General features: G+C 38.6%; 1 protein-coding gene across 2 annotated transcripts in view; it reads left to right on the forward strand.

Moving 5' to 3' along the window:
• RNLS (renalase, FAD dependent amine oxidase) overlaps window positions 1–27,009 on the forward strand; it is a 281,833-nt gene extending 254,824 nt beyond the window's left edge. For both annotated transcript variants that reach the window (XM_053692212.1, XM_053692214.1), the window contains exon 7: window positions 23,587–27,009. In XM_053692212.1, coding sequence (XP_053548187.1) covers window positions 23,587–23,739 — 153 coding nt within the window. In that variant the 3' untranslated portion in view covers window positions 23,740–27,009. The remainder of the gene's footprint in view (window positions 1–23,586) is intronic.
• Window positions 27,010–27,460: the final 451 nt, after the last annotated feature.

Raw genomic sequence — 27,460 nt, forward strand, 5'->3', positions numbered from 1 at the left:
GATTTAAAGGATGCGTATCTACATATTCCTATCCACAAGGAACATCATCGGTTCCTAAGGTTCGCATTCCTGGACAAACATTACCAGTTCGTGGCGCTTCCTTTCGGATTAGCCACTGCTCCAAGGATTTTCACAAAGGTACTAGGGTCCCTTCTAGCGGTGCTAAGACCAAGGGGCATTGCAGTAGTACCTTACCTGGACGACATTCTGATTCAAGCGTCGTCCCTTCCTCAAGCAAAGGCTCACACGGACATCGTCCTGGCCTTTCTCAGATCTCACGGCTGGAAAGTGAACGTGGAAAAGAGTTCTCTATCCCCGTCAACAAGGGTTCCCTTCTTGGGAACAATTATAGACTCCTTAGAAATGAGGATCTTTCTAACAGAGGCCAGAAAAACAAAACTTCTAGACTCTTGTCGGATACTTCATTCCGTTCCTCTTCCTTCCATAGCTCAGTGCATGGAAGTGATCGGGTTGATGGTAGCGGCAATGGACATAGTTCCTTTTGCGCGCATTCATCTAAGACCATTACAACTGTGCATGCTCAGTCAGTGGAATGGGGACTATACAGACTTGTCTCCGAAGATACAAGTAAATCAGAGGACCAGAGACTCACTCCGTTGGTGGCTGTCCCTGGACAATCTGTCACAAGGGATGACGTTCCGCAGACCAGAGTGGGTCATTGTCACGACCGACGCCAGTCTGATGGGCTGGGGCGCGGTCTGGGGATCCCTGAAAGCTCAGGGTCTTTGGTCTCGGGAAGAATCTCTTCTACCGATAAATATTCTGGAGCTGAGAGCGATATTCAATGCTCTCAAGGCTTGGCCTCAGCTAGCGAGGACCAAGTTCATACGGTTTCAATCAGACAACATGACGACTGTTGCGTACATCAACCATCAGGGGGGAACAAGGAGTTCCCTAGCGATGGAAGAAGTGACCAAAATCATTCTATGGGCGGAGTCTCACTCCTGCCACCTGTCTGCTATCCACATCCCAGGAGTGGAAAATTGGGAAGCGGATTTTCTGAGTCGTCAGACATTGCATCCGGGGGAGTGGGAACTCCATCCGGAAATCTTTGCCCAAGTCACCCAGCGGTGGGGCATTCCAGACATGGATCTAATGGCCTCTCGTCAGAACTGCAAAGTTCCTTGCTACGGGTCCAGATCCAGGGATCCCAAGGCGGCTCTAGTGGATGCACTAGTAGCACCTTGGACCTTCAAACTAGCTTATGTGTTCCCGCCGTTTCCTCTCATCCCCAGGCTGGTAGCCAGGATCAATCAGGAGAGGGCGTCGGTGATCTTGATAGCTCCTGCGTGGCCACGCAGGACTTGGTATGCAGATCTGGTGAATATGTCATCGGCTCCACCTTGGAAGCTACCTTTGAGACGAGACCTTCTTGTTCAGGGTCCGTTCGAACATCCGAATCTGGTTTCACTCCAGCTGACTGCTTGGAGATTGAACGCTTGATTCTATCGAAGCGAGGATTCTCAGATTCTGTTATTGATACTCTTGTTCAGGCCAGAAAGCCTGTAACTAGAAAGATTTACCACAAGATTTGGAAAAAATATATCTGTTGGTGTGAATCTAAAGGATTCCCTTGGGACAAGGTTAAGATTCCTAAGATTTTATCCTTCCTTCAAGACGGATTAGAAAAAGGATTATCTGCAAGTTCCCTGAAGGGACAGATTTCTGCCTTGTCTGTGTTACTTCACAAAAAGCTGGCAGCTGTGCCAGATGTTCAAGCTTTTGTTCAGGCTCTGGTTAGAATTAAGCCTGTTTACAAACCTTTGACTCCTCCTTGGAGTCTCAATTTAGTTCTTTCAGTTCTTCAGGGGGTTCCGTTTGAACCCTTACATTCCGTTGATATTAAGTTATTATCTTGGAAAGTTTTGTTTTTAGTTGCAATTTCTTCTGCTAGAAGAGTTTCAGAATTATCTGCTCTGCAGTGTTCTCCTCCTTATCTGGTGTTCCATGCAGATAAGGTGGTTTTACGTACTAAACCTGGTTTTCTTCCAAAAGTTGTTTCTAACAAAAACATTAACCAGGAGATTATCGTACCTTCTCTGTGTCCGAAACCAGTTTCAAAGAAGGAACGTTTGTTGCACAATTTGGATGTTGTTCGCGCTCTAAAGTTCTATTTAGATGCTACAAAGGATTTTAGACAAACATCTTCCTTGTTTGTTGTTTACTCCGGTAAAAGGAGAGGTCAAAAAGCAACTTCTACCTCTCTCTCCTTTTGGATTAAAAGCATCATCAGATTGGCTTACGAGACTGCAGGACGGCAGCCTCCCGAAAGAATCACAGCTCATTCCACTAGGGCTGTGGCTTCCACATGGGCCTTCAAGAACGAGGCTTCTGTTGATCAGATATGTAGGGCAGCGACTTGGTCTTCACTGCACACTTTTACCAAATTTTACAAGTTTGATACTTTTGCTTCTTCTGAGGCTATTTTTGGGAGAAAGGTTTTGCAAGCCGTGGTGCCTTCCATTTAGGTGACCTGATTTGCTCCCTCCCTTCATCCGTGTCCTAAAGCTTTGGTATTGGTTCCCACAAGTATGGATGACGCCGTGGACCGGACACACCTATGTTGGAGAAAACAGAATTTATGTTTACCTGATAAATTACTTTCTCCAACGGTGTGTCCGGTCCACGGCCCGCCCTGGTTTTTTTAATCAGGTCTGATATTTTATTTTCTTTAACTACAGTCACCACGGTACCATATGGTTTCTCCTATGCAAATATTCCTCCTTAACGTCGGTCGAATGACTGGGGTAGGCGGAGCCTAGGAGGGATCATGTGACCAGCTTTGCTGGGCTCTTTGCCATTTCCTGTTGGGGAAGAGAATATCCCACAAGTAAGGATGACGCCGTGGACCGGACACACCGTTGGAGAAAGTAATTTATCAGGTAAACATAAATTCTGTTATTACTCATTACCCAGTATTCCATAACCAACACAGTTATATTAATATATGTTTTACCTCTGTGATTACCTTGTATCTAAGCCTCTGCAGACTGCCCCCTTATGTCAGTGCTTTTGACAGACATGCTGTTTAGCCATTCATTGCAGACTCCTAAATAACTTAACGGGAGTGAGCACAATGATATCTATATGACACACATGAACTAGTACTGTCTAACTGTGAAAAACTTTCAAAATGCTCTGAGCTAAGAGGCGGTTTTCAACGGTTTAGAAATCAGTTTGAGTCTACCTAGGTTGAGGTTTTCAAAACTACCACCAAGAAAACAAAGCAAATTTGATGATAAAAGTAAATTAGAAAGTTGTTTAAAATTGCATGCCCTATCTGAATCATAAAAGTTGAATTTTGACTAGACTGTCCCTTTAACTCTTTTTGACAGTTTTTCACAGCTAGACAGCACTTCATGTGTATCATATTGATAACATTGTGCTCACTCCCGTTGAGTTATTTATGAGCCAGCACTGATTGACTAAAATACATGTCTGTCAAAAGAGCGGAAATAAGGGGGCAGTCTACAGAGACTTAGATACAAGGTAATCACAGAGGTAAAAAGTATATTAATAAAACAGTGTTGGTTATGCAAAACTAAGGAATGGGTAATAAAGGCATTATCTATTTAAACAATACAATAAAGTTCCCTTTAACTGTGCTGTTATAGGAAAACGGAGATTGCATGTTGTGCGTGTTGTCAACCTTCGCCATGTTTGGAAAAAACAGTTGATTCAGTGTTTTTGATATTGAACAAGATTTTTGGAAATATTAGAACTGACTCCTATTTGTTTAAACCTGCAAGCTAAGTCATAACAACAGTTGTCATGATTTGAGCCTATGGAGATGTTTTACGTTACCACCAGTATACACAGTTTACAACAGCAATGAAGACTACAAGCCCCAGAACCTCACTGCACTACTAGGACATAGCTAAACACATCTGGTGAGCCAATGGCAAAAGGCATATGTGTGTAGCCACCCATCACCAGCTAGCTCCCAGTAGTGCACTGCTGTTCCTCTGTAGGTATGCTTGTTAATTAAGGATACAAAGATAACAAAGCAAATTTATTAATAGATGTAAAATTAAAAGAAAGTTTAAAGGGACATAAGTGGAAAAAAATAAAATGGTCTGATTTGTTAGATCATTTTTTTTATTGCTTTATTGTTTACATATACACTACTGGGAGCCAGTGACAAGAGACAAATGTGTATAGCACCAATCACCAGCTATCTCCCAGTAGTGCATTGCTGCCGATAAGGATATGTACATGTGCCTTTCAACAAAGTATACCTAAAGTATACAGTTTAATTTAATAATAGAAGTGGATTTAAGTGTCTAAAAATTGCATGCTATCTGAATCATGAAAGTTTAATTTTAACTTTCATGTCCCTTTAATAACCTTTCTTTCATGCAAAAACAAAATTTATGCTTACCTGATCAATTTCTTTCTTTCCGGGAATGGTGAGTCCATGATGTCATTCCAATTACTAGTGGGATATTCAACTCCTGGTCAGCAGGAGGAGGCAAAGAGCACCCCAGCAGAGCTGTTAAGTGTCACTTCCCTTACCCATGCATATAGCGGACTTGACAATCTCTATCTTCTTGTTCTCTTCTGCAGGGCACATCAATGGGTCCCATATAGGATCTGATGTCTCCTTCTGTAGTTTCACTGCCACTCTCCGTGAGCCGGTGGGTGAGATAAGGGGGATATCCTCCAATCTATATGGCTCAAATAATTATTCCCTTAGGCTATCTGTGAGGTCCAGTAAGTGTAGGGTGGGGCTCGTCTTGTTTGCACACCACTCACCTCTTGGTGTCTTAGTCGTAATGGCGCACTTAGGGCAAATGGTTGAAAGTATACATTGAAGCTCTTTAAGCAGCGATTCCTCAAGATTCACACAGAGAGCATGTAGTATTGCCAGAATCTCCTTCATTTCAAGTTTAGTATATACAATCACCTCTATCGCTAGCGACGCTTTCTAATATTTAGGTGTGGGAGGGTCCGGTGGTCTAGGCCTCAAAATCTGCCATAAGCAGCCCCTTGATCTGATGGGTAGATATAAGCCGGAATTCAGTCAAGATGTATGTTCCTTACTATTGCATTGTATTGGCAAATGATGTCTCTATTGTCATCCTGCCACAGAGTCACAAATACCCTTAGAATCTGATTAATAATCCCACAAAAGGCTGATCAGAATAAGGAGCTTTTATCATGTACGTCTTGTTGCTTCTGTTGTTGGCTCCGCCCCCCCCCCCCCCCGCAATGGTCGATTTAAATGTTAGAGTGTAGCACAGGATATTGTGCTACACTTTTATGTATTGAAAAAATATTTAATTTATTAAAATCAATTAAAATCCAATATTAAAAATGAACAACACATTTGTCAGCCCTGTACCAAGGTCGTCTCAGGTTCACCTGTAGGCTAATTTTATTTTTAATCATAGAAACTGGAAAATGGCTTTGTGGGCTTGGAGCAGAGTTTAGGTTTAGTGGTGAAGCTCACATGGAGGCACAAGATGGTATGCATATTGAAGTTTGGGGTGTGCCTGAAAATGGTGGAACATAGAAACTGATCCTGATGGCAGATAAGTAGTAAAAGACTGATCAAGTCTGAAGTGTAAATTTAGGCATATCCTAGTCATTCATGAATTAACTTAAGCTCTTTGCCTTCACCATTTCTAACAAAACAGCCATGTATTCTGCAGAGTAGTGGATCTGCAAATTACTCTTGAACCTACTACTCTTCAGCTAAGGATAATCACCTCTAAATATCTTGTTGCTCTTTTGTGCAAATTGCATTTAGGTTTAGCTTTATTAAATCCCTTTATATACTTAGGGATTATCACCCATGTTGCGTCTTTCCTCTGAGCTACACATATTAAGTTCATAAAGTCTTTCATTGCAAGTTATTTAATTCTTTAGACTATATTCCATTTTAGTAGCCCTCCTTGTTAGCAATTTCTAGTGTATTTGTATTCTTCTGGAGATATGGTTTCAAAAACTGTACACATTAAGAAAAGAACCTCGCTTTTTTGCTATTTACACAAATTTCAATAAATATATGGGGGGTAGATTTATCATAGTGCGAGCGGACATTATACGATGTAGCGTATCATGTCCACTGCACATCGATAAATGCCGACAACATTCTTGTAAACTGCTGGTGCAATACCGTCCCCTGTAGATTGGTCGCTAGCAGGGGGTGTCAATCAACTCGATCGTATTCGATCGAGTTGATTTCTGTCCGCGGCCTCAGAGTAGGTGGACAAGTTATGGAGCAACGGTCTTTAGACTGCTGCTTCATAACCTCTTTTTCCTGCGAGCCTGAAGGAGCTTGATAAATCTGCCCCATGGTCTGGATATTATCTATATTAATTGATATTGTATAATCCATCTGAATTGGGGGGATAGACATTTTAATACTCAACCTTAGAAGGTAGTGTGGAATTGTGATAATTTATAAAGATTTCACCAAAAGACTTTATAATTGGTCACGATTCCACACTATCTTCTAATTTTGAGTATTAATTGAAAACAAGGGTCTGCACCATCTAGAAATAGTTTTACTCTTGGAGTACCCCAGAGCAGTGATGGCTAACTTTGGCACCCTAGATGTTTCTGAACTACATTTCCCTTGATGCTTAGGCTCTCTGCAGTCTAGTTGAGCATCATGGGAAATGTAGCTCTGAAATATCAGGGGTGCAAAGGTTAGACATTACTGGCCTAGAGGTATGATAGAGCCATTTTTAAGAGATAGAAATGTTATATGTATTTAATACACATATACATGATATCTCATTCAGCTTAAGAAATAAGTAGGAAACACGACCACAACATCTACAAATGGGATTTACCAATCCCTTCTTAAAATCTTTTTTTTTTTAAATTTATTTCATACTTAAATTTTAATTATTGTAAGTTACAGTAATTTCATCTTCTTAAATGGGATTTCTCTAATCAATCACGTGTTTGTGATTTAACTGCTTTTCATTCCATCTTGTATATTGGTAACCAAGATAGTTTGCACCAGTTTTTACAGAACACGGAATATTTTTAAAAATTTTTTTTAAATGTGATTCGACAAAATCTAAAACCTTGTGTCTCCATCTTCTTACAGTAATATGAATTCAGCATGGATAAACCTCGTTCTGTACAAACTAATTTTGAACTTTTGCAGATATTTTAACTCCTTAACGACTAGGGCATGTTGCTGGTCTTTCAATAGGACTTGCTTTTTTAAACGACAAGACCATAATATTATAGGAGGACTACTGGAGGGAGGTTGTAATAGTGCGGTTTTGCCACCAGAGGCAAGACAAGTGCTATTACGGCAAGAAAAACCCTTAACGACCAGCGACATACAGGGTACGTTGTGGTCGTTAAGGGGTTAAACCTCTTAACTTAGTGGTTTCACAATTTAAAGTATGAGAAATGTTAAAATCTGGAAATAGAAGTTGAGGCCACATCTTATGGAAATTAATTTGCACTGTTCTTCTTGATTTTAGAAGAGTTTTGAGATAAGACATGCCAAATCAGACAATTATTTTTTCCCAATCAATAACTGAACAAAATAAATATTTTTAACATATTAAAAGTTTAAAAACATCATTGAACAAACATGTTCAGTATACTCATGATGCCCATATACAAACGTCCTTAAGTTTGTTTAACAATTATCGGAAACACCAGTCTTTCTAAATGCAAAACACACATATGGACTTTCATTAACCTATTTCTAATTTTCTGATCAACAGCGATTATCAGTTGTTAAAGGGACAGTCAAGTCAAAATTATACGTTCATTATTCAGCTAGGGCACGCAATTTGAAACAACTTTCCATCAATAAATTTGCTTTGTTCTCTTGGTATTCTTTTTTAAAAGCTAAAGTTAGGTAGGCCCAAACTGATTTCTAAACCGTTAAAAGGCAGTCTCTTAAAGGGACAGTCTACACTAAAGTTGTTATTATTTAAAAAGATAGATAATCCCTTTATTACTCATTACCCAGTATTCCATAACCAACACAGTTATATTAATATATGTTTTACCTCTGTGATTACCTTGTATCTAAGCCTCTGCTGACTGCCCCCTTATATCAGTGCTTTTGACAGACATGCTGTTTAGCCATTCATTGCAGACTCCTAAATAACTTAACGGGAGTGAGCACAATGATATCTATATGACACACATGAACTAGTATTGTCTAACTGTGAAAAACTTTCAAAATGCTCTGAGCTATGAGGCGGTTTTCAACGGTTTAGAAATCAGTTTGAGTCTACCTAGGTTGAGGTTTTCAAAACTACCACCAAGAAAACAAAGCAAATTTTATGATAAAAGTAAATTAGAAAGTTGTTTAAAATTGCATGCCCTATCTGAATCATAAAAGTTGAATTTTGACTAGACTGTCCCTTTAACTCTTTTTAACAGTTTTTCACAGCTAGACAGCACTAGTTCATGTGTGTCATATTGATAACATTGTGCTCACTCCCGTTGAGTTATTTATGAGCCAGCACTGATTGGCTAAAATGCATGTCTGTCAAAACAGCGGAAATAAGGGGGCAGTCTACAGAGACTTAGATACAAGGTAATCACAGAGGTAAAAAGTATATTAATAAAACAGTGTTGGTTATGCAAAACTAAGGAATGGGTAATAAAGGCATTATCTATTTAAACAATACAATAAAGTTCCCTTTAACTGTGCTGTTATAGGAAAACGGAGATTGCATGTTGTGGGTGTTGTCAACCTTCGCCATGTTTGGAAAAAACAGTTGATTCTGTGTTTTTGATATTGAACAAGATTTTTGGAAATATTAGAACTGACTCCTATTTGTTTAAACCTGCAAGCTAAGTCATAACAACAGTTGTCATTATTTGAGCCTATGGAGATGTTTTACGTTACCACCAGTATACACAGTTTACAACAGCAATGAAAACTACAAGCCCCAGAACCTCACTGCACTACTAGGACATAGCTAAACACATCTGGTGAGCTAATGGCAAAAGGCATATGTGCGTAGCCACCAATCACCAGCTAGCTCCCAGTAGTGCACTGCTGTTCCTCTGTAGGTATGCTTGTTAATTAAGGATACAAAGATAACAAAGCAAATTTATTAATAGATGTAAAATTAAAAGAAAGTTTAAAGGGACATAAGTAGAAAAAAATAAAATGGTCTGATTTGTTAGATCATTTTTTTATTGCTTTATTGTTTACATATACACTACTGGGAGCCAGTGACAAGAGACAAATGTGTATAGCACCAATCACCAGCTATCTCCCAGTAGTGCATTGCTGCCGATAAGGATATGTACATGTGCCTTTCAACAAAGTATACCTAAAGTATACAGTAAATTTAATAATAGAAGTGGATTTAAGTGTCTAAAAATTGCATGCTATCTGAATCATGAATTTAACTTTCATGTCCCTTTAATAACCTTTCTTTCATGCAAAAACTAAATTTATGCTTACCTGATCAATTTCTTTCTTTCCGGGAATGGTGAGTCGACAATGTCATTCCAATTACTAGTGGGATATTCAACTCCTGGCCAGCAGGAGGAGGCAAAGAGCACCCCAGCAGAGCTGTTAAGTGTCACTTCCCTTACCCATAACCCCCAGTCATTCGGCCGAAGGGAAATGGAAAAAGAAGATAACACAAGGGTAAAGAGGTGCCTGAGGTTTACACAAAAAAAGCTGTCTTAAATGTAAACAGGGGCGTGGACTCTCCGTTCCCGGAATGAAAGAAATTTATCAGGTAAGCATAAATTTTGTTTTCTTTCTTATAGCAGGGAGAGTCCACAACGTCATTCCAATTACTAGTGGGAACCAATACCAGAGCTAGAGGACACAGAATTAAAAGGAAGGGAGAACAAGGCAGAAGGCACCACCGCTTGAAGAACTTATCTCCCAAAAGAGACCTCAGTCAAGGCAAAAGTATCAAATTTGTAGAATTTGGAAAAAGTATGCAAAGAGGACCATGTTGCTGCCTTGCAAATCTATTCCACAGAAGCTTCATTTCGAAAGCCCAAGATGAGGAGACAGCCCTAGTGGAATGAGCAGTAATTCTCTCAAGAGACTGCTGTCCAGATGTCTCATAAGTTAAACAAATAATACTTCTCTGACCAGAGGGAAAGGGTAGTAGAAGTGGCCTTCTGACCCTTACGCTTTCCAGAGAAAACCACAAACAGGCCAGAAGATTGCCAAAAATCTTTAGTTGCTTAAAGTTAAAATTTTAGCGCACACACAACATCCAGGTTATGCAAAATACGTTCCTTATGAGAAGAATGATTAGGACAAAAAGAAGGAACAACAGTTTCCTGGTTAATGTTTCAATCCGACACCACCTTAGGGAGAAAACCCAATTTAGTACGAAGGACCGCCTTACCTGCATGAAAAATAAGGTACGGGGAATCACACTGCAGAGCCAAAAGTTCAGAAACTCTGCGAGCGGAAGAAATAGCAAGAAGAAACAAAACCTTCCAAGATAATTTTATATCAACAACATGCATCGGCTCAAACGGAGCCTGCTGCAAAACTTTAAGAACAAGATTAAGGCTCCAAGGAGGAGCAACAGGTGTAAACACAGGCCTGATTCTGACCAGGGCCTGAACAAAAGCTTGAACATCTGGCAAATCTGCCAGACAGTGCAAAAGAATCGACAGTGCAGAAAATTGACCCTTCAGAGTACTGACTGACAAACCTTTCTCCAGGCCATCCTGAAGAAAAGATAAAATGCGGGGAATCCTCACCCGGCTCCAGGAGAAGCCCTTAGATTCGCACCAATAAAGGTATTTATGCCATACCTTATGGTAAATCTTGCGAGTAACAGGTTTGCGAGCCTGAAGCATAGTATCAATGACCGCTTCAGAAAAACCACGTCTAGACAGAACTAGGTGTTCAATCTCCAAGCAGTCAGCTTCAGAGAATCCAGGTTTGGGTGGAGGAAAGGACCCTGAAGTAGAAGTTACTTCCTCAGAGGTAGTCTCCAAGGAGGGAGAGAAAACATCTTCATCAGATCCGTGAACCAGATCCTGCGAGGCCATGCAGGAGCTATTTAAATTACAGATGCTCTCTCCTGTTTGATACGAGCAATGACTTGTGGAAGGAGAGCAAAAGGAGGAAACAGGTTTGCCAGAGAAAAGATCCAAGGAACCGCCAGAGCGTCTATTAGAGTGGCCTGAGGATCTCTTGACCTTGAACCGTACCTTGGAAGCTTTGTGTTTTGATGAGATGCCATCAGATCCAACTCCGGAACCCCCCACCTGAGGGATATCTTTGAAAATACCTTCAGATTGAGAGCCCACTCCCCGGGATGAAAGGTCTGCCTGCTCAGAAAATCCACTTCCCAATTGTCCATGGCAAATAGGAGACAATCGTGAGCTTCCAACCACTGCAGAATGCGAGTCACCTCCTTCATAGCCAAGGAACTCAGAATTCCTCCCTTGTGGTGGATGTAAGCCACTGAGGTGATGTTGTCTGACTGGAATTTGATAAAGTGGATTAAAGATAACTGAGGCCAAGCTGTCAAGGCATTGAAGATTGCTCTCAAATCCAAGATGTTTATAGGGAGAGAAGACTCCTCCTGAGACCACAGGCCCTGAGCTTTTAGAGAGCACCAAACTGCTCCCCAGCCTAACAGGCTAGCATCCGTATTCACAATCACCCAGGAAAGTCTCAGAAAGCAAGTGCCCAAGCCAGATTTTCCTGAGAGATCATAGTTGCAGAGGTCTCAGATGGAACCAAGCAAAAGGGATGATGTCCATAGAAGCAACCATTTGACCAATCACCTCCATGCATTGTGCCACTGATGGACGAATAGCAGACTGGAGAGAAAGGCACGAAGAAAGTTTGGATTTCCATCAGGAAAATTTTCATGGACAGGGAATCTATGATTGTCCCTAAGAAACACACCCTTATAGCTGGAACAAGTTAACTCTTTTTCCGTGGGATTGTAGAAAAGACAAAAACATCTCTGTATGAGATTTTGCTAGATGAAAAGATGACGCCTGAACCAAGATGTCATCTAGGTTAGGCGCCACAGCAATTCCCTGGGATCTGACCACTGCCAAAAAAAGCCCCCAGAACCTCAGATCACAGATCAAAAAATTATGGGGATTATGGGTAAAGGAAATGACACTTAACAGCTCTGCTGGGGTGCTCTTTACCTCTATGAACCTAACAAGATTTGCTATCCTACAAAGGATTCAAATAGAACAAAGCAAATTTGATAATAATTTTTAAATCAAATGCTCTTAGCTTAATCATGGACTTTTAATTTGGACTTTACTGTCCCTTTAACATCATAATGATGTTTTAAAGCTGCGGAGATGTGTTAATAATTAATAGCTCTTTGCACCAAATGTTATCAAAGCTAATTTGATACTTTGGTGGTCAGAGATCAGCAACGCAACAGTGAATACAGAAAAGCATGGTTCAATGAAGGGCTGAAGCAAAATATTGTGTATATATGAGTTGGTAATCTGAGATCTAGCAGGGAAGTGAGCCAGTGATGTTTCCTGTGCTAAGAAAAGCAGTCGTTTTGGGCCGATGCCATCTCTTAAACAGCACTTTGCTATATTTTAAGCATAGCTTATGAATGTCTGAGCATACATTAACTAGGTGGTCCTTCGTTGAAAATTCGCATAATCACATACACTTTTGGCCTAGCATAGACCATAAAAATTGTATGATTAGCTGGATTTAACTGAATCTAGTTTTTGAATTTTTAGAATCGTTAGGTTAAAGGGACAGTCTAGTCAAAATAAAACTTTAATTAATCAGATAGGGCATGCAATTGTAAACAACTTTCAAATTTACTTCTATTATCTAATTTGCTCAATTCTTTAGATATCCTTGGTTGAAGAAATAGCAATGCACATGTGTTAGCCAATGACACAAGGCCTCTATGTGCAGCAACCAATCAGCAGCTACTGAGCATATCTAGATATGCTTTTCAGCAAGTGATATCAAGAAAATGAAGCAAATTAGATAATAGAAGTAAATTAGAAAGTGGTTTAAAATGGCATGCTCTTTCTAAATCACGAAAGAAGAAAATTGGGTTTCATGTCCCTTTAATTTTTATCCTCCACAAAAGAAGTGATTTAAAGGGGTGTTCAGGATATTTAAATTGATGCATATGACAGACGTATATTTAATGGTTCATAATATATGCTGGATGCATTTTTCAAAAATTTAACCACATAATAGAAAAACTGTAAAAGGGTTTACTGTATCAGCCTTAGTTAAAGGGACATGAAACCCATTTTTCTTTCATGTTTCAGATAGAGCATGTCATTTTAAAAAACTTTCCAATTTACTTCTATTATCTAATTTGCTTCATTATTTAGGTATCCTCTGTTGAAAAGCATATCTAGGTAGGCTCAGAACCTGGGTGCTATTTGCTGATTGGTGGCTGCATGTTTTATATGTACACCAAGCTCCACATAGGTCTCTATTGCATCTAATCAACTCGGTATTGTGGTCTGTTTCTGTTCTGTACAGTGAATTAAAACTATTATTTTTATTACCTTGTTCCCTGTTATACCACCACACCCTGTTACTGGGGCAATTTAACATGGAATGTTTAGTCTTGCCAGAGTTGAAGCTTAAAGTTGCAATTAACAATTTTGCATTTAACATCAGAAATTCTTCTAAAAGTCATTTAGATCTTCATGTATTATACATGTATTTTGGAAATGTTCCAGGCCTGACTTCTCTTTGACAGCAGATAACAACCAGAAGGCCCATTATGTCTGCCCATATTACTTTCTAAAGAACAACAATCTTCTAAAAGATTCCTCAGATTTGAAATCCTCAGATTTATCAGCATAAAAGACTAACACCTAGATTACAAGTTTTGCGTTCATGTTTTAACGCTAAAAAAAATTGGTAATTTCAGCGTTAAAACATCATTGCAACCATTACAAGTCTTGTCGGTATAGCTGACTTTCATAGCGCAGCCATTACAAGTTTTGCGTTCTGGCTAAAAAGCTTGCGTTCTAGCCTATACTGACAAGATCCGTTTTGCAATCTGAGAGCTACAAAACTGTTACATAAAACTCATAACTAAAGTGTTACAAAGTGCACTTAGCACCCATAAACTACCTACTAACCCCTAATCCGAGGCCCTCCCGCATCGCAAACACTATATTAAAGTTATTAACCCCTTATCTGCCGCTTCAGACATCGCCGCCACTAATAAAAATTATTAACCCCTATTCCGCCGCTCCCCGACATCGCCGCCACTAAACTAAAGTTATTAACCCCTAAACCGCCGCCCTCCCGCATCGCAAACACTATTTAAATATTATTGACCCCTTATCTGCCGTCCGCCCACATCGCCCCCACTATACTAAAGTTATTAAGCCCTAAACCACCGCCACTATAATAAACCTATTAACCCCTGAACCGCAAGCCCCCAACAACAAAATATACTAAATTAAACTATTAACCCCTAAACCGAAAGCCCCCCACATCGCAATAAACTAATTTAAACTAGTAACCCCTAAACCTAACGCACCCCTAACTTTATATTAAAATTACAATTTCCCTTTCTTAAATTAAATTAAAACTTAAATGTAAGATTAAAAAAACTAAGTTTAAACTAATATAACTATTAAACTAAAATTAAACTTAATTCCAATTAAATAAACTATATTACACATTAAAAAAAATCCTAACACTACTATAAAAATTACAAACTATCTAATTACAAAAAATAAAAAATACTAAATTACAAATAATCACAACAGAAATTATCAAAAATAAAAAATAATTACACCTAATCTAATAGCCCTATAAAAATAAAAAAGCCCACCCAAAAAAACAAAAAAACCCTAGCCTATAATAAACTACCAATAGCCCTTGAAAGGGCCTTTTGTAGGGCATTGCCCTAAGTTAAACAGCTCTTTTTCCTGTAAAAAAAAAAAAAAAAAGACCCTGCCAACAGTAAAACCACCCAACCAACCCCCCAAAATAAAAAAAACCTAACTCTAACAAAAACCTAAGCTACCCATTGCCCTGAAAAGGGCATTTGTATGGGCATTGCCCTTAAAAGGGCATTTAGCTCTTTTTTATTGCCCTGAAAAGGGCATTTAGCTTGTTTACGAAAAGCCCAAATCCTAAACAAAAAAAAAAGCCCACCCAAAAAACCTTAAAAAATCCTAACACTAACCCCCGAAGATCCACTTACAGTTGCTGAAGTCCCGCTTGAAGGATCTTCATCCCGGCGGCTCCATCTTCATCCAGACAGCAGGCGGCTACATCTTCATCCATGCGGCTCCATCTTCATCCAGGCGGCAGGCGGCTCCATCTTCATCCAGGCGACATCTTCTATCTTCATCCCAGCGGCGCGGAGCGGATCCATCCTGAAGACATCCGGCACGGAGCATCCTCTTCATACGGTTGCCGCCGTACACTGAATCTTCAATGCAAGGTACGAGATACAAAATGGCGTCCCTTGCATTCCTTTTGGCTGATTTAATTTTGGAAATTCAAATCAGCCAATAGGATGAGTGCTACTGAAATTCTATTGGCTATTCAAATCAGCCAAAAATGTCAAATGTTTGTCTAGAAAGGCAAATCTCATGAACTTGATCATCAGTTCATGAGATTTGCCTATCTAGACAAACATTTTTAGTTTGTTGCTCTTTCGCTTGACCTTGCCACAGCTCACAGAATTTTCTCTAAGGTTCTGGGGGCTCTTTTGGCAGTGATCAGGTCTCAAGGATTTGCAGTAGCGACCTACCTGGACGACATTGGGTTCAGGCGCCATCTTTTCAACAAGCAAACTCTCATTCAGAGATATTGCTGTCTTTTTCACATTCCCACGAATGGAAAGTGAATCTGGAAAAGAGTTCCCTTGTTCCAGCTACAAGGGTAGTTTTCTTGGAGACCATAGTAGTTTTCCTATCTATGAAATATTTCTGACAGAGGTCAGAAACTCGAAGATTCTTTCCTCTTGCCTCTTTCTGCAGTCTACTGTCCATCAGTGGCTCATTGTATGGGGTATTTGGTCTGATGGTTGCTTCCATGGACATCATTCCCTTTGCTCAATTCCATTTGTGAGCTCTGCAAGTATGCATGCTCAGTCAGTGGAATGGGGATCTTACGGATCTGTCTCAGAGGATAGATCTAGATCAGTCGACAGAGGGCACATGCTTCAAGAGACCTTCTTGGGTTATAATGACCAGACGCAAGCCTGTTGGGCTGGGGAGCGCCTCAGTGGTTTACATCAGCCACCAGGGAGGAACCCGGAGTTCCTTAGCCATGTAGGAGGTGGCTCAGATTGTTCATTGGACGGAAGCTCTCAATCGCTGTCTACCTTCCATCCACATTCCAAGAGTGGACATCTGGAAGCGGACTTCCCAAATGAAATGTACGTCTGCTCAGGAAGTGGGCTCTCCATCTGGAGGTGTCCCCCAGGTTAACCCTCACTTGGGAGGTGCCAGAGTTGGATCTGATGGCGTCTCGACAGAACGGCAAGCTTCCAAGGTACGGTTCAAGGTATTGAGATCCACATACCGCCCTATTAGATGCTCTGGAGGTTTCTTGGGATTTCAGTCTGGCGTTTTTGTTTTCCTCCGTTTGCTTTCCTTCCACGAGTCGTTGCTCGTATCAGACAGGAGAGAGTATTGGTAGCTAATAGCTCATGCATGGACTCACAGGATCTGGTTGCGGACTTAGTGAAGATGTCATCTCTTCCACCTTGGATGTTGCCTCTGAGGAAGGACCTTCTAACTCAGGGCCTATTCCTTCATCCAAATCTTGTTTCTCTGAAGCTGACTGCTTGGAGATTGAACGCTTGGTTCTGTCTAAGCATGGTTTTTCAGAGTCGGTCATTGAGACCATGTTTCAGGCTTGTAAGCCTGTTATTAGAAAGATTTACCATAAGGTATGGCGTAAATACCTTTATCGGTGTGAATCCAAGGGCTACTCTTGGAGTAGGGTTAGGATTTCTAGGATTTTGTCTTTTCTCCAGGAAGGTCTGGAGAAGGGATTGTCAGTCAGTACTCTGAATGGTCAGATTTCTGCATGATCTATTTTGTTACATAAACGTCTGCCGGGTGTGCCAGATGTTCAATCTTTTTGTCAGGACCTGGTCAGAATCAGGCCTGTGTTTAAGTCTGTTACTCCTCCTTAGAGCCTTAACCTTGTTCTTAAGGTTTTGCAGCAGGCTCTGTTTGAGCCTTTGCATTCCATAGATATTAAGTTATTATCTTGGAAGGTTTTTTTCTTTTTGCTTCTCTTCTGCTCAGAGAGTTTCGGAACTCTCGGCTTTGCAGTGTGATTCGCCTTATCTTATTTTTCATGCTGATAAGGCGGTTCTTTGTACAAACTTTTTTTACCTATAAAGGTTTCAGATAGATATATTAATCAGGAATTTGTTGTTCCTACTTTATGTCCTAATCCTTCTTCTCATAAGGAACTTTTGTTGCACAACTTAGACGTTGTGCGTGCTCTAAAATTCTTCTTACAGGCGACTAAGGATTTTCGCCAGTCCTCTGCCCTGTTTGTTTGTTTCTCAGGAAAGCGTAAGGATCAGAAAGCTACTGTTACTTCTCTTTCTCTATGGTTGAGAAGTAGAATTCGTTTTGCTTATGGGACTGCTGGTCAGCAGTTTCCTGACAGAATTACGACTCATTGCTCAAGGGATGTCTCCTCTTCTTGGGCGTTCAATTATATAAAGCTTCTGTGGAACAGTTTTGCAAGGCTGCAACTTGGTCCTCTCTGCATCCTTTTTCAAATTTGATTATTTTGCCTCGGCTGAGGCTTCTTTTGGGAGAAAGGTTCTTCAAGTGGTGGTGCCTTCTGTTTAGGTCTGCCTGTCTTGTTTTTCCTCCCTAGTCATCTGTGTCCTCTAGCTTGGGTATTGATTCCCACTAGTAATTGATGACGCCGTGGACTCACCATATTTTTGGAAAGAAAACAAAATTTATGCTTACCTGATAAATTTATTTATTTCCGGATATGGTGAGTCCACAACCCCACACTTTAATTTGACAGTTCTTTTTGACTAAATCTCAGGCTCCTCTACACCTTTATGTTATTCCTTTTTTCCATTTTCCTTTTCGGTCGAATGACTGGGGGTTATGGGAAGGGTAGTGATACTTAAACAGCTTTGCTGTGGTGCTCTTTGCTTCCTCCTGCTGGCTAGGAGTGATATTCCCACTAGTAATTGATGACGTTGTGGACTCACCATATCCGTAAAGAAATACATTTATCAGGTAAGCATAAATTTTGTTTTTTCTTTCTACTAAAATATCCTCCTCCAGCCGCCCACTGCAAAGCTATTTTTTTCCCCCACAGGGTGACGCTTCCACATCTTCTCCAATAGCTGTTCTAGCCATGGGCACTAAACGGTTTTTTAAACAGTGTGCCTCCAAATTCTGATAGTGAAAAATATGTTGATCTCATTTACAGTGCACTGCCTGTGTATACAGTTTATTTATAAAAACTTTCACCAGCCTAATTATGAAAAATTGGTTTATTTTGCAGCAATTGCTGATCTAAAGCGCCACAAATCCACCACCATGGGCAGTTTTGGTTAACATTATTAGTTATGGTTGTTTGTCATAGGAATGGCCAAAAGTTTCTGGCTCCTAAATTTATGGGTTAGCTCCTAGATTTTGAACAAATTTGTCGAGCACTGCATTAAAGAAACATAAAAGTAAAGTCAAAATTAAACTTTCATGATTCCGATAAAGCTTGCAATTATTAACTTCTCAATTTAATTAATTCTCTTTCCATCCTTTGCTGACAAGCATACCTAGGGGGGGGGCTCAGGAGCAGCAATGCACTATTAGCGGTGATTGGTGGCTTAACATATATGCCTCTTGTCATTGGCTCCCCTGATGTGTTCAGCTAGCTCCCAGTAGTGCATTGCAGCTCCTTCAACAAAGGATACCAAGAGAATGAAACAAATATGGTAATATAATTAAATTGGAAAGTCATTTATAAATAGTATGCGCCATCTGAATCATGAAAGAAAAAAATTGTGTTTCATGTCCATTTTAATTAGCAATGTCTTAAAGTGATAACACAAATCTGTATCTGCAAAGACAAGATTATTATACAAACAGCCGTTGGTTTTTACATCATGCTGTGAACTAGTTGTTTATGTTACAGCATAGCTCTGTAAACCACTATAAAATATACTGATTTAAGGCCAAATTTGTCTGTGTAGTTTACTTTGTTATAGTGTTTTTAAAAGAATAGGAAACATATTGTATAAAATATCTCAATGTGTTTTCAAAAGTGCAATATTATAGAAATTAACTGCTAAAAATACCTGTTTTATAAATGTTATTTAAAGGGACAGTGTACTCCAGAATTTCTATTGTTTAAAAGATAGATAATCCTTTAAAGGGACAGTAAACACCAGAATTTTTGTTGTTTAAAAAGGTAGATAATCCCTTTATTACAGATTCCCCAGTTTTGCATAACCAACACAGTTATATTAATACACTTTTTACCTCTCTGATTACCTTGTGTCTAAACTTCTGCAGACTGCCCCCTTATTTAAGTTCTTTTGACAGACTTGTATTTTAGCCAATCAGTGCTGACTCATAAATAACTCCACGGGAGTGAGCACAATGTTACCTATATGGCACACGTGAACTAGCACTGTCTAGCTGTGAAAAACCTGTAAAAATGCACTGAGATAAGAGGCGTCCTCCAAGGGCTTAGAAATTAGCATATGATCCTACCTAAGTTTAGCTTTCAAAAAAGAATACCAAAGAGAACACAGCAAATTTGATGATAAAAGTAAATTGTGAAGTTGACTAAAATTCCATGCTTTATCTGAAACAAAAAGTTTAATTTTGACTTTACTGTCCCTTTAAAGGTAAGTGGAAAGCCTAGTTTCCAACATGGTAACACCTATTACTTTATAGAAACTAAACCTTTATACTTATATTTTCTATATTTAAACAACTAATATAATTTTAAAAATACATGTACATACTATTTAATATGACTTTAGCCTTATATGCCCTTTAAATGCTAAATATATTGTTATTAATGAATTTTGCTAGTCCTACATAGAAGAGGGCTGAGACTAAAGTCCAAAAAAGACTAGTTGATATTGAAAACTAATGATGACTGAGACCAGTATATCACTAGACTATTGTGTCATTTCTAATTTCCCTCTCAGCCAGTAGTGAGATATGGGTTCAAGTTAAAAGGAATATAAACATATATTACACACAAGTATTTTCTGAACTTCTACAGTGGCATCAACTTAAAAATGGTGCTACAGTACTACAATATTTGTCACTTGTTACATGCATAAGTAGATTACATTGACAAACTTAACACATAAAATACACCCTATGTCAAATACTTCATTATATTTAAAGCTGGTGCAGGTACACCCTTTAAAAGGTCTGGGCTTTCTCTCACCCACCAATGGGAAGTTGATTTCTTCCAAAATCTTTTGTTTACATAACCTTTCAGTAGCTACTGAAATTGTCTGTACAGGTGGAGGTTTCAACAGGCAAATCAGCTATTTCTAATCACAACATAAAGGCAAAGAGCAGCATTTTGTAAACAATTTAATACCCACCAGCAGTTAAAATTGATAATTAGGAGCACATTAAAGGGAAGGTAATTTTACAGTTTACTAACACTCACCACTACTACCCTCCCTCTCCCCTACTCTTACTCCATAACTCACACATATTTTCAATCTCTCCTTCAGTACTGGTATATTTCATCTCACATTGAACTTCCTCCTTGTTCCATTGCAATCTGGATTTCGCCCCACTCCACAGACACAACCATTATTAAGGTTACTAATGACCTACTTACAGCAAAACCCAAAAGGCCATTTATCTCTGTTAATCCTTCTCTATCTGTCTGCAGCCTTTAATACTGTTGACCACACTCTCTTGCTCCAAACCCTCCAATCCGTAGGCATTTGGGACACAGCTCTCTAATTTTTCACTTACTACCTGTCCAACCATTCATTTCATGTAGCCTCCTCTGCCCCTTTAACACTTATTGTTGGGTTACCACAAGGCTTTGTCCTTGGTCCCCTTCTCTTCTCAATCTAAACATCTTTAGGTTCCTTAATAAAGTCTTATAGGTTTCAATATCATTTGTAGGCTGATGACACCCAAATTTACCTCTGCACCAGACCTATCTCCTTCCTTGCTCACCCATGTCACTAACTGTATTTCTAATATTTCATCCTGGATGTCCTCACACTACCTTTAGCAAAATCTCTCCAAAACTGAGCTCCTTATTTTCCCCTCTTCCAAAATCTCTACTCCCCTTCTTTCTAGAACTGTTGATAATAACATAATAACACCATCCTCTCTGGTCTCCCTAGCTGCCATCTATCTCCCTTGTAATCCATAATGAATGCCTCTGCCAGGCTGGTCTTCCTTACACGTCTGTACTCATGCTTCACCTCTCTTCCAATCCCTTCACTGGCTTCCTCTAACCTCCAGAATATAACACAAAATCCTTACTCTAACATTCAAGGCTCTCAATAACATTGCTCCCCCTATATCTGAGACTTTGTCTCCAGATACTCGCCCTCCTGTCCCCTTCACTCTGCTCACAACCTCCTCTTCTCCTTTCTTGTTACCGCCTCACATTCCCATCTACAAGACATCCAAAATTGCCCCTATCTTGTGGAACTCTCTGCCTAGCTCCACAAGACTCTCCCCTAGTTTTCATAGTTTCAAGTGTTCCTTAAAGACTCTACTGCTCAGGGATGCATACAATATAGTAATCCTTCTCTTACCTCAGTTCCTCTCCTCCTCCTTTGTCGTCCCCTTGAACCCCCTTAGCAGGTAAGCCTATGAGCCCAGCTTCTTTGTAGATCACATTCATGAGAGGTAATTTACAGCAGTGCAACTCTTGGCAGGGCCCTCTACGCATTTGTCTCCTATAAATGCTACCTTTGCATATAATACCTATGTTTTTAGCATTGCGGAATCTGTTGGCGCTCTACAAATAACTGATAATAATACTACTAATAATAACCCTGACCCAGAATGTAGTGTGTAAAGTAGTGTTTTGTAATATTTTTTATATCCTTTGTTAAATATGATCAAAGGATATAATGTAAGGATTATTTTCTGTATAGCTATGATTTAAAGGGACAGTAAACACCTTGTAATAACAAAACATGTCTATTGCTATAGAATAATGCATCAGCCAAGTCAATGTTTTTAAAACAAATTCACATCCTTTTTACTGCAACTATTTATCAATAGCCAAACTCCACCCACCTTTTGTCTTATTTGGAGGAGCCAATCTGAGCTTGAGTCTGCAGACTACAAGGTCAGCCCGCCTATAATGTTAGAATAGAGTGCATTGTTTAGCACTTGTTATCTTGTAAAGACAATTAGCAAAATGTATATAGCAGGGTTAGCCTTAAGAAGTGAGCAGGATACAGTTTAAGTTCTGGGAACTAGAAATTACTCAATTTTCAGAGTTAAAGGGACAGTCAAGTCCAAAAAAACTTTCATGATTTAAATAGGGAATGTAATTTTAAACAACTTTCCAATTTACTTTTATCACCAATTTTGCTTTGTTCTCTTGGTATTCTTAGTTGAAAGCTAAACCTAGGAGGTTCATATGCTAATTTCTTAGACCTTGAAGACTACCTCTAATCTAAAAGCATTTTGACCACTAGAGGGCGTTAGTTCATGTGTTTCATATAGATAACATTGAGCTCATGCACGTGAAGTTACTCAGGAGTGAGCACTGGTTGGCTAAAATGCAAGTCTGTCAAAAGAACTGAAATAAGGGGGCAGTTTGCAAAGGCATAGATACAAGGTAATCACAGAAGTAAAAAGTGTATTTCTATAACAGTGTTGGTTATGCAAAACTGGGGAATGGGTAATAAAGGGATTATCTTTCTTTTTAAACAATAAAAATTCTGGTGTTGACTGTCCCTTTAATTACATGAAAAGGGTGCAAAATAAATAATGAAATTATACTACAAAGTTGTTTCATTATACATAACTAAATGTTTTATATATAAATCTCAAGGTATTTACTCTCTATTTAAAAGGACAGTCTACACCAGAATTTTTATTGTTTTAAAAGATAGATAATCCCTTTATTACCCATTCCCTAGTTTTGCATAACCAACACAGTTATATTAATATACTTTTTACCTCTGTGATTATCTTGTATCTAAGCCACTGCAAACTGCCCCCTTATTTCAGTTCTTTTGACAGACTTGCACTTTAGCCAATCAGTGCTAACTCCTAGGTAACTCCACGTGCGTGAGCACAGTGTTATCTATATGACACACATGAACTAACGCCCTCTAGTGGTGAAAAACTGTCAAAATGCATTCAATGTCTAAGAAATTAGCATATGAACCTCCTAGGTTTAGCTTTCAACTAAGAATACCAAGAGGACAAAGCAAAATTGAGGATAAAAGTAAATTGGAAAGTTGTTTAAAATTACATGCCCTATCTGAATCATGAAAGTTTATTTTGGACTAGACTGTCCCTTTAACCCTACCAGTAGTGCATGTCCCCAACACTTTAAAATAATATAATTTCCTATTTGCTATTCACAGCTTATTTCAGTATTTCAATGTCATGTTTCTATGGGTTTTATATTTTCACCTCCTCTAAAAATGATTTATTTTGTAGGTTACAGAAGCCTTTCCTGATTGTCCGGGCCAAATAGCACTTCACAACAAGCCCCTGCTGTTATGTGGAGGAGACGGATTTACACATTCTAACTTTGATGGATGTACTGAATCGGCCCTACGGATTGTGGAATCGTTAGCCTCCCATTTATAATGTTGACAAAAGCTTTTTATGTATACTGTAGTTATATGATAATATCAATCTTTACAAGTGGAAACTACACTTAGTTTAATTACATTTATTGTTTGGTATAACTTTTCTGGCATCATTTGAAACTATTGTGGATATTGATATAACCTTCAGAATCTTGTATAGCAACTGACGTGACTTTTGTTCTTTATTATGGAAACAATCATGAAATAGATTTGTCATTTTTTTATTACTGAAATGCTAGTTTAAAATTAAGTGCTATTTAAATGACAGGGTTTTTTGTAGTTTAGAAGTCTCTTTTTCTTTTTTTGCTTTTCTTTTGTTGTTGTTGCTGTTTTACAACAATCGCTGAGTGTTATTGTAAGCTGAATTAATGTATCAGTTATTCAAGATTTCATGCTAGGCTTCACTGAGGAAAAAAAAAAGATCAGATTCTGGATATACGCAGAATGCTTAATGTCAGTGGCTTAAACAAATCAAAAAAGGCTCTTAAAGGGACATTACAGTAAAAATGTAAATGCACGTAGATGTATTACGTATTTGAATAGCAACATATTTGCAATATACATATATTGGCAAAAATGCTTCTAGTAAATATTATCACTATTTTAATGTTAACATGTTTCTCTGCACGTGCATGTGAAGCATAGCTAGATATTCTCTGTGCACCAGCATTTTAAATACTGTAGCTGTTCAGAACTTCAGTAGGGCTTGTATTATGTCAGCAATTAACAAATTGAGTCATTACCAAACAGTACAAGCACCTTAGGCTCTCTGAGCCAGCGCTGTGTTTAAAATGCTGGCGCATACTTAAATACACGTTTGAAACGGCTATAACTTTTACTAGAAGCATTTTTGCTAATGCATGTATATTACAAAAATGTTTCTATTGAAAACTGAAATGCATCCACGTGGGTTCCAATTTTGGCTGGAATATCCCTTTAAGTGAGGTATACACGGAACTTGACTGGCAAATTAGATTAGGTTAATGTTCTAAATAACTCAATGAAGATGCAGTTTCATCAACATTCCTGATATTTAAAGGGACATGAAACACAAAAAAATGTCATGATTCAGATAGGGAATACAATTTTTTTTTCTTCCAGTTTCATTCTATTATGAAATTTGTGTCATTCCCTTGTTATTCTTTGTTGAAGAGATATCTAGGTAGGTAGCGTGCACAGGTTTGGAGCACTACACTAACTGCTGGCATATAGCGCTGCAGACATGTGCACACTCCTGAGCTTAGCTTCCTGCTTTTCAACAAAGGATAACAAAAAAATTGATAATAGAAGTAAATTAAAAGTTGTTTAAAATTGTGTGTTCTAGCTGAGAAAAGTGTTGGATTTTATGTCCTTTTAACATTAATTGAACTATAATATGAAAGATCTTAGACCTATAAATGGTCTTAAGTCAAAAGCCAAAGGCTTAAATATCCCTCCCACTTCCTCATTACCCCAGTCATTCTTTGCCTTTTGTCACGTTAGGAGCTGGCAGAGAAGTGTCAGAAGATTCGGAAAGTCCTGAAAAAGGTTATCTGCCCTTCGAGATAGGACTGGAGTTTTCAGTTGTCAACCTCTCAGTGAGAGTATTGATGAAAGTTATGGTCTGGAGATGCAGGGAAAGTTTTTCTGCGAAACCATCCAGACTACTTAAAAAAAAAAACTAATTTTTTTTTTTTTAGTTTAAACTCATAGTTAAAGTCCTACCTGGGAGCCACAAGCATTGCAGCTCTGTAGCAGAACAAGGCCAGTGATTGGTAACTATGTGCAATTCTTGTACCTCATTGGCTGTGTACTGTCAGGTGCTGCAGGGCTTGTGGTTTCGAAATATAACTTTACCTATGTGTTTAACGTATTTGATGTGGCTAAACGGATCTCAAGATAGAGTAAATAATGAGTAAATAATGCAAATGAGTAAATAATGTAAATAATGAGTAAATAATGCAAATATTGCACATCCTCCTGAATACGAGCTTGTAATGTTTGCTTTAGAATGTCACCTTAAAGGGACATAAAACCCAAAATTTTCTTTCATGATTCAGATAGAGAATTCAATCTTAAACAACTTTCCAATTTACTTCAATTATTTAATTTGCTTCCTTCTCTTGTTATCCTTTGTTAAAAAGGTTTATCTAGGTAAGCTCAGGAGCAGCAAAGAACCTAAGTTCTAGCTGCTGATTGGTAACTGCATATATATACCGATTGTCATTGGCTTATTGATGTGTTCGGTTAGAAACCAGTAGTGTATTGCTGCTCCTTCAACAAATGATACCAAGAGAATGAAACAAATTAGATAATCGAAGTAAATTAGAAAGTTGTTTAAAATTGTATTCTCTTTCTGAAAGGAACAGTAAAGTCAACATTACATTTTCATGACTCAGATAGAGTAGGCAATTTTAAACAACGTTCCAATTGAATCCTGTTGTTTTTGCTTTTTTCTCTTAATATCCTTTATTGAAAAGCATACTTAGGTAGACTCAGGAGCAGCAATGCAATACTGGGACTATCTGGTGATTGGTGGCCGCACATATATGCCTCTAGTCATGTGCTCACTTCATTTGTTCAGCTAGTTGCTGCTCCTAGGTTTACTCTTCAACAAATGATACCAAGAGAAGTAAATGAATAGAAGTAAATTGAAAAAAATCATGAACGTTTAATTCTACTCTACCTTTTAAGCACCCTGAGTGCTGTTTCCTATATAAGGAAATGTGGCTCATTATAAAGCAATATTATACATGTATCAATATAATATCTCCTGCAGAAGTGAACCGTTTAAGAAATATATTGAAACCAGTGGGCATAGTTCATACACTCCCAAGGGACACCTTTGTTTTATATAGCAAGCAAAACAAAATAACATTACACTGAACTGCTATGCACAAAATACAGAAACAAATCAGACTTCATTGCATACTGTATTAGTGCATTTAACTTGTACAGAACACCCCTAATTGAGATACCAAGTTTTCCATGTAAAATGTCCCTTTCCTGAATCATTTGAGAGACTAGTTGCAACCCTGACCAATATATTTGTTGTACATCTAAAAACATCTCTCTTGCCTTTTCTTATTCCTCCTTGAATGCTGTACATCTCTGAAGTGATAGCAGTATTAATGAATTATGTTTAAAATGTAACTCTTTGCATATGACATTGCCTTAAAGGGTTATATTGGTAATAAAAAGTATTGGGTATATAAAACAGAAGTGAACATTTATTTTAGTATTCGTCCACAATCAAATTGGAGTCATTAATAAAACAATATGCTTCAAATTTGAGTTTGTGTAGATTTTCAAGCCTACCTGTAGTTGCAGCTAACACCATTGCTGCTTTCAGAAATTGTCAGCATTACAAACAAACAAACAAATAAGCAAAAACCATTTAATATAGCCATATAAATAGAAAAGTTATGGCTGCATTTTCTTATAGTTCTCTTTTGATATCATGCATGTCTTCATAGTATTACCAAAATGTGCCTAGATGTATGGCACATTTTAATTTGAGTAGGGCATATAATTGTAGCAGTAGTTATCCTAGATAAATGTATAAAATGTTTAAACTCATAGTTAAAGACCTACCTGGGAGCCACAAGCATTGCAGCTCTGTAGCAGAACAAGGCCAGTGATTGGTAACTATGTGCAATTGTTGTACCTCATTGGCTGTGTACTGTCAGGTGCTGCAGGGCTTTTGGTTTCGGAATATAACTTTACCTATGTGTTTAACT

The sequence above is a fragment of the Bombina bombina genome, chromosome 9, assembly GCF_027579735.1.
Source record: "Bombina bombina isolate aBomBom1 chromosome 9, aBomBom1.pri, whole genome shotgun sequence".
Classification (NCBI taxonomy): Eukaryota; Metazoa; Chordata; class Amphibia; order Anura; family Bombinatoridae; genus Bombina; species Bombina bombina.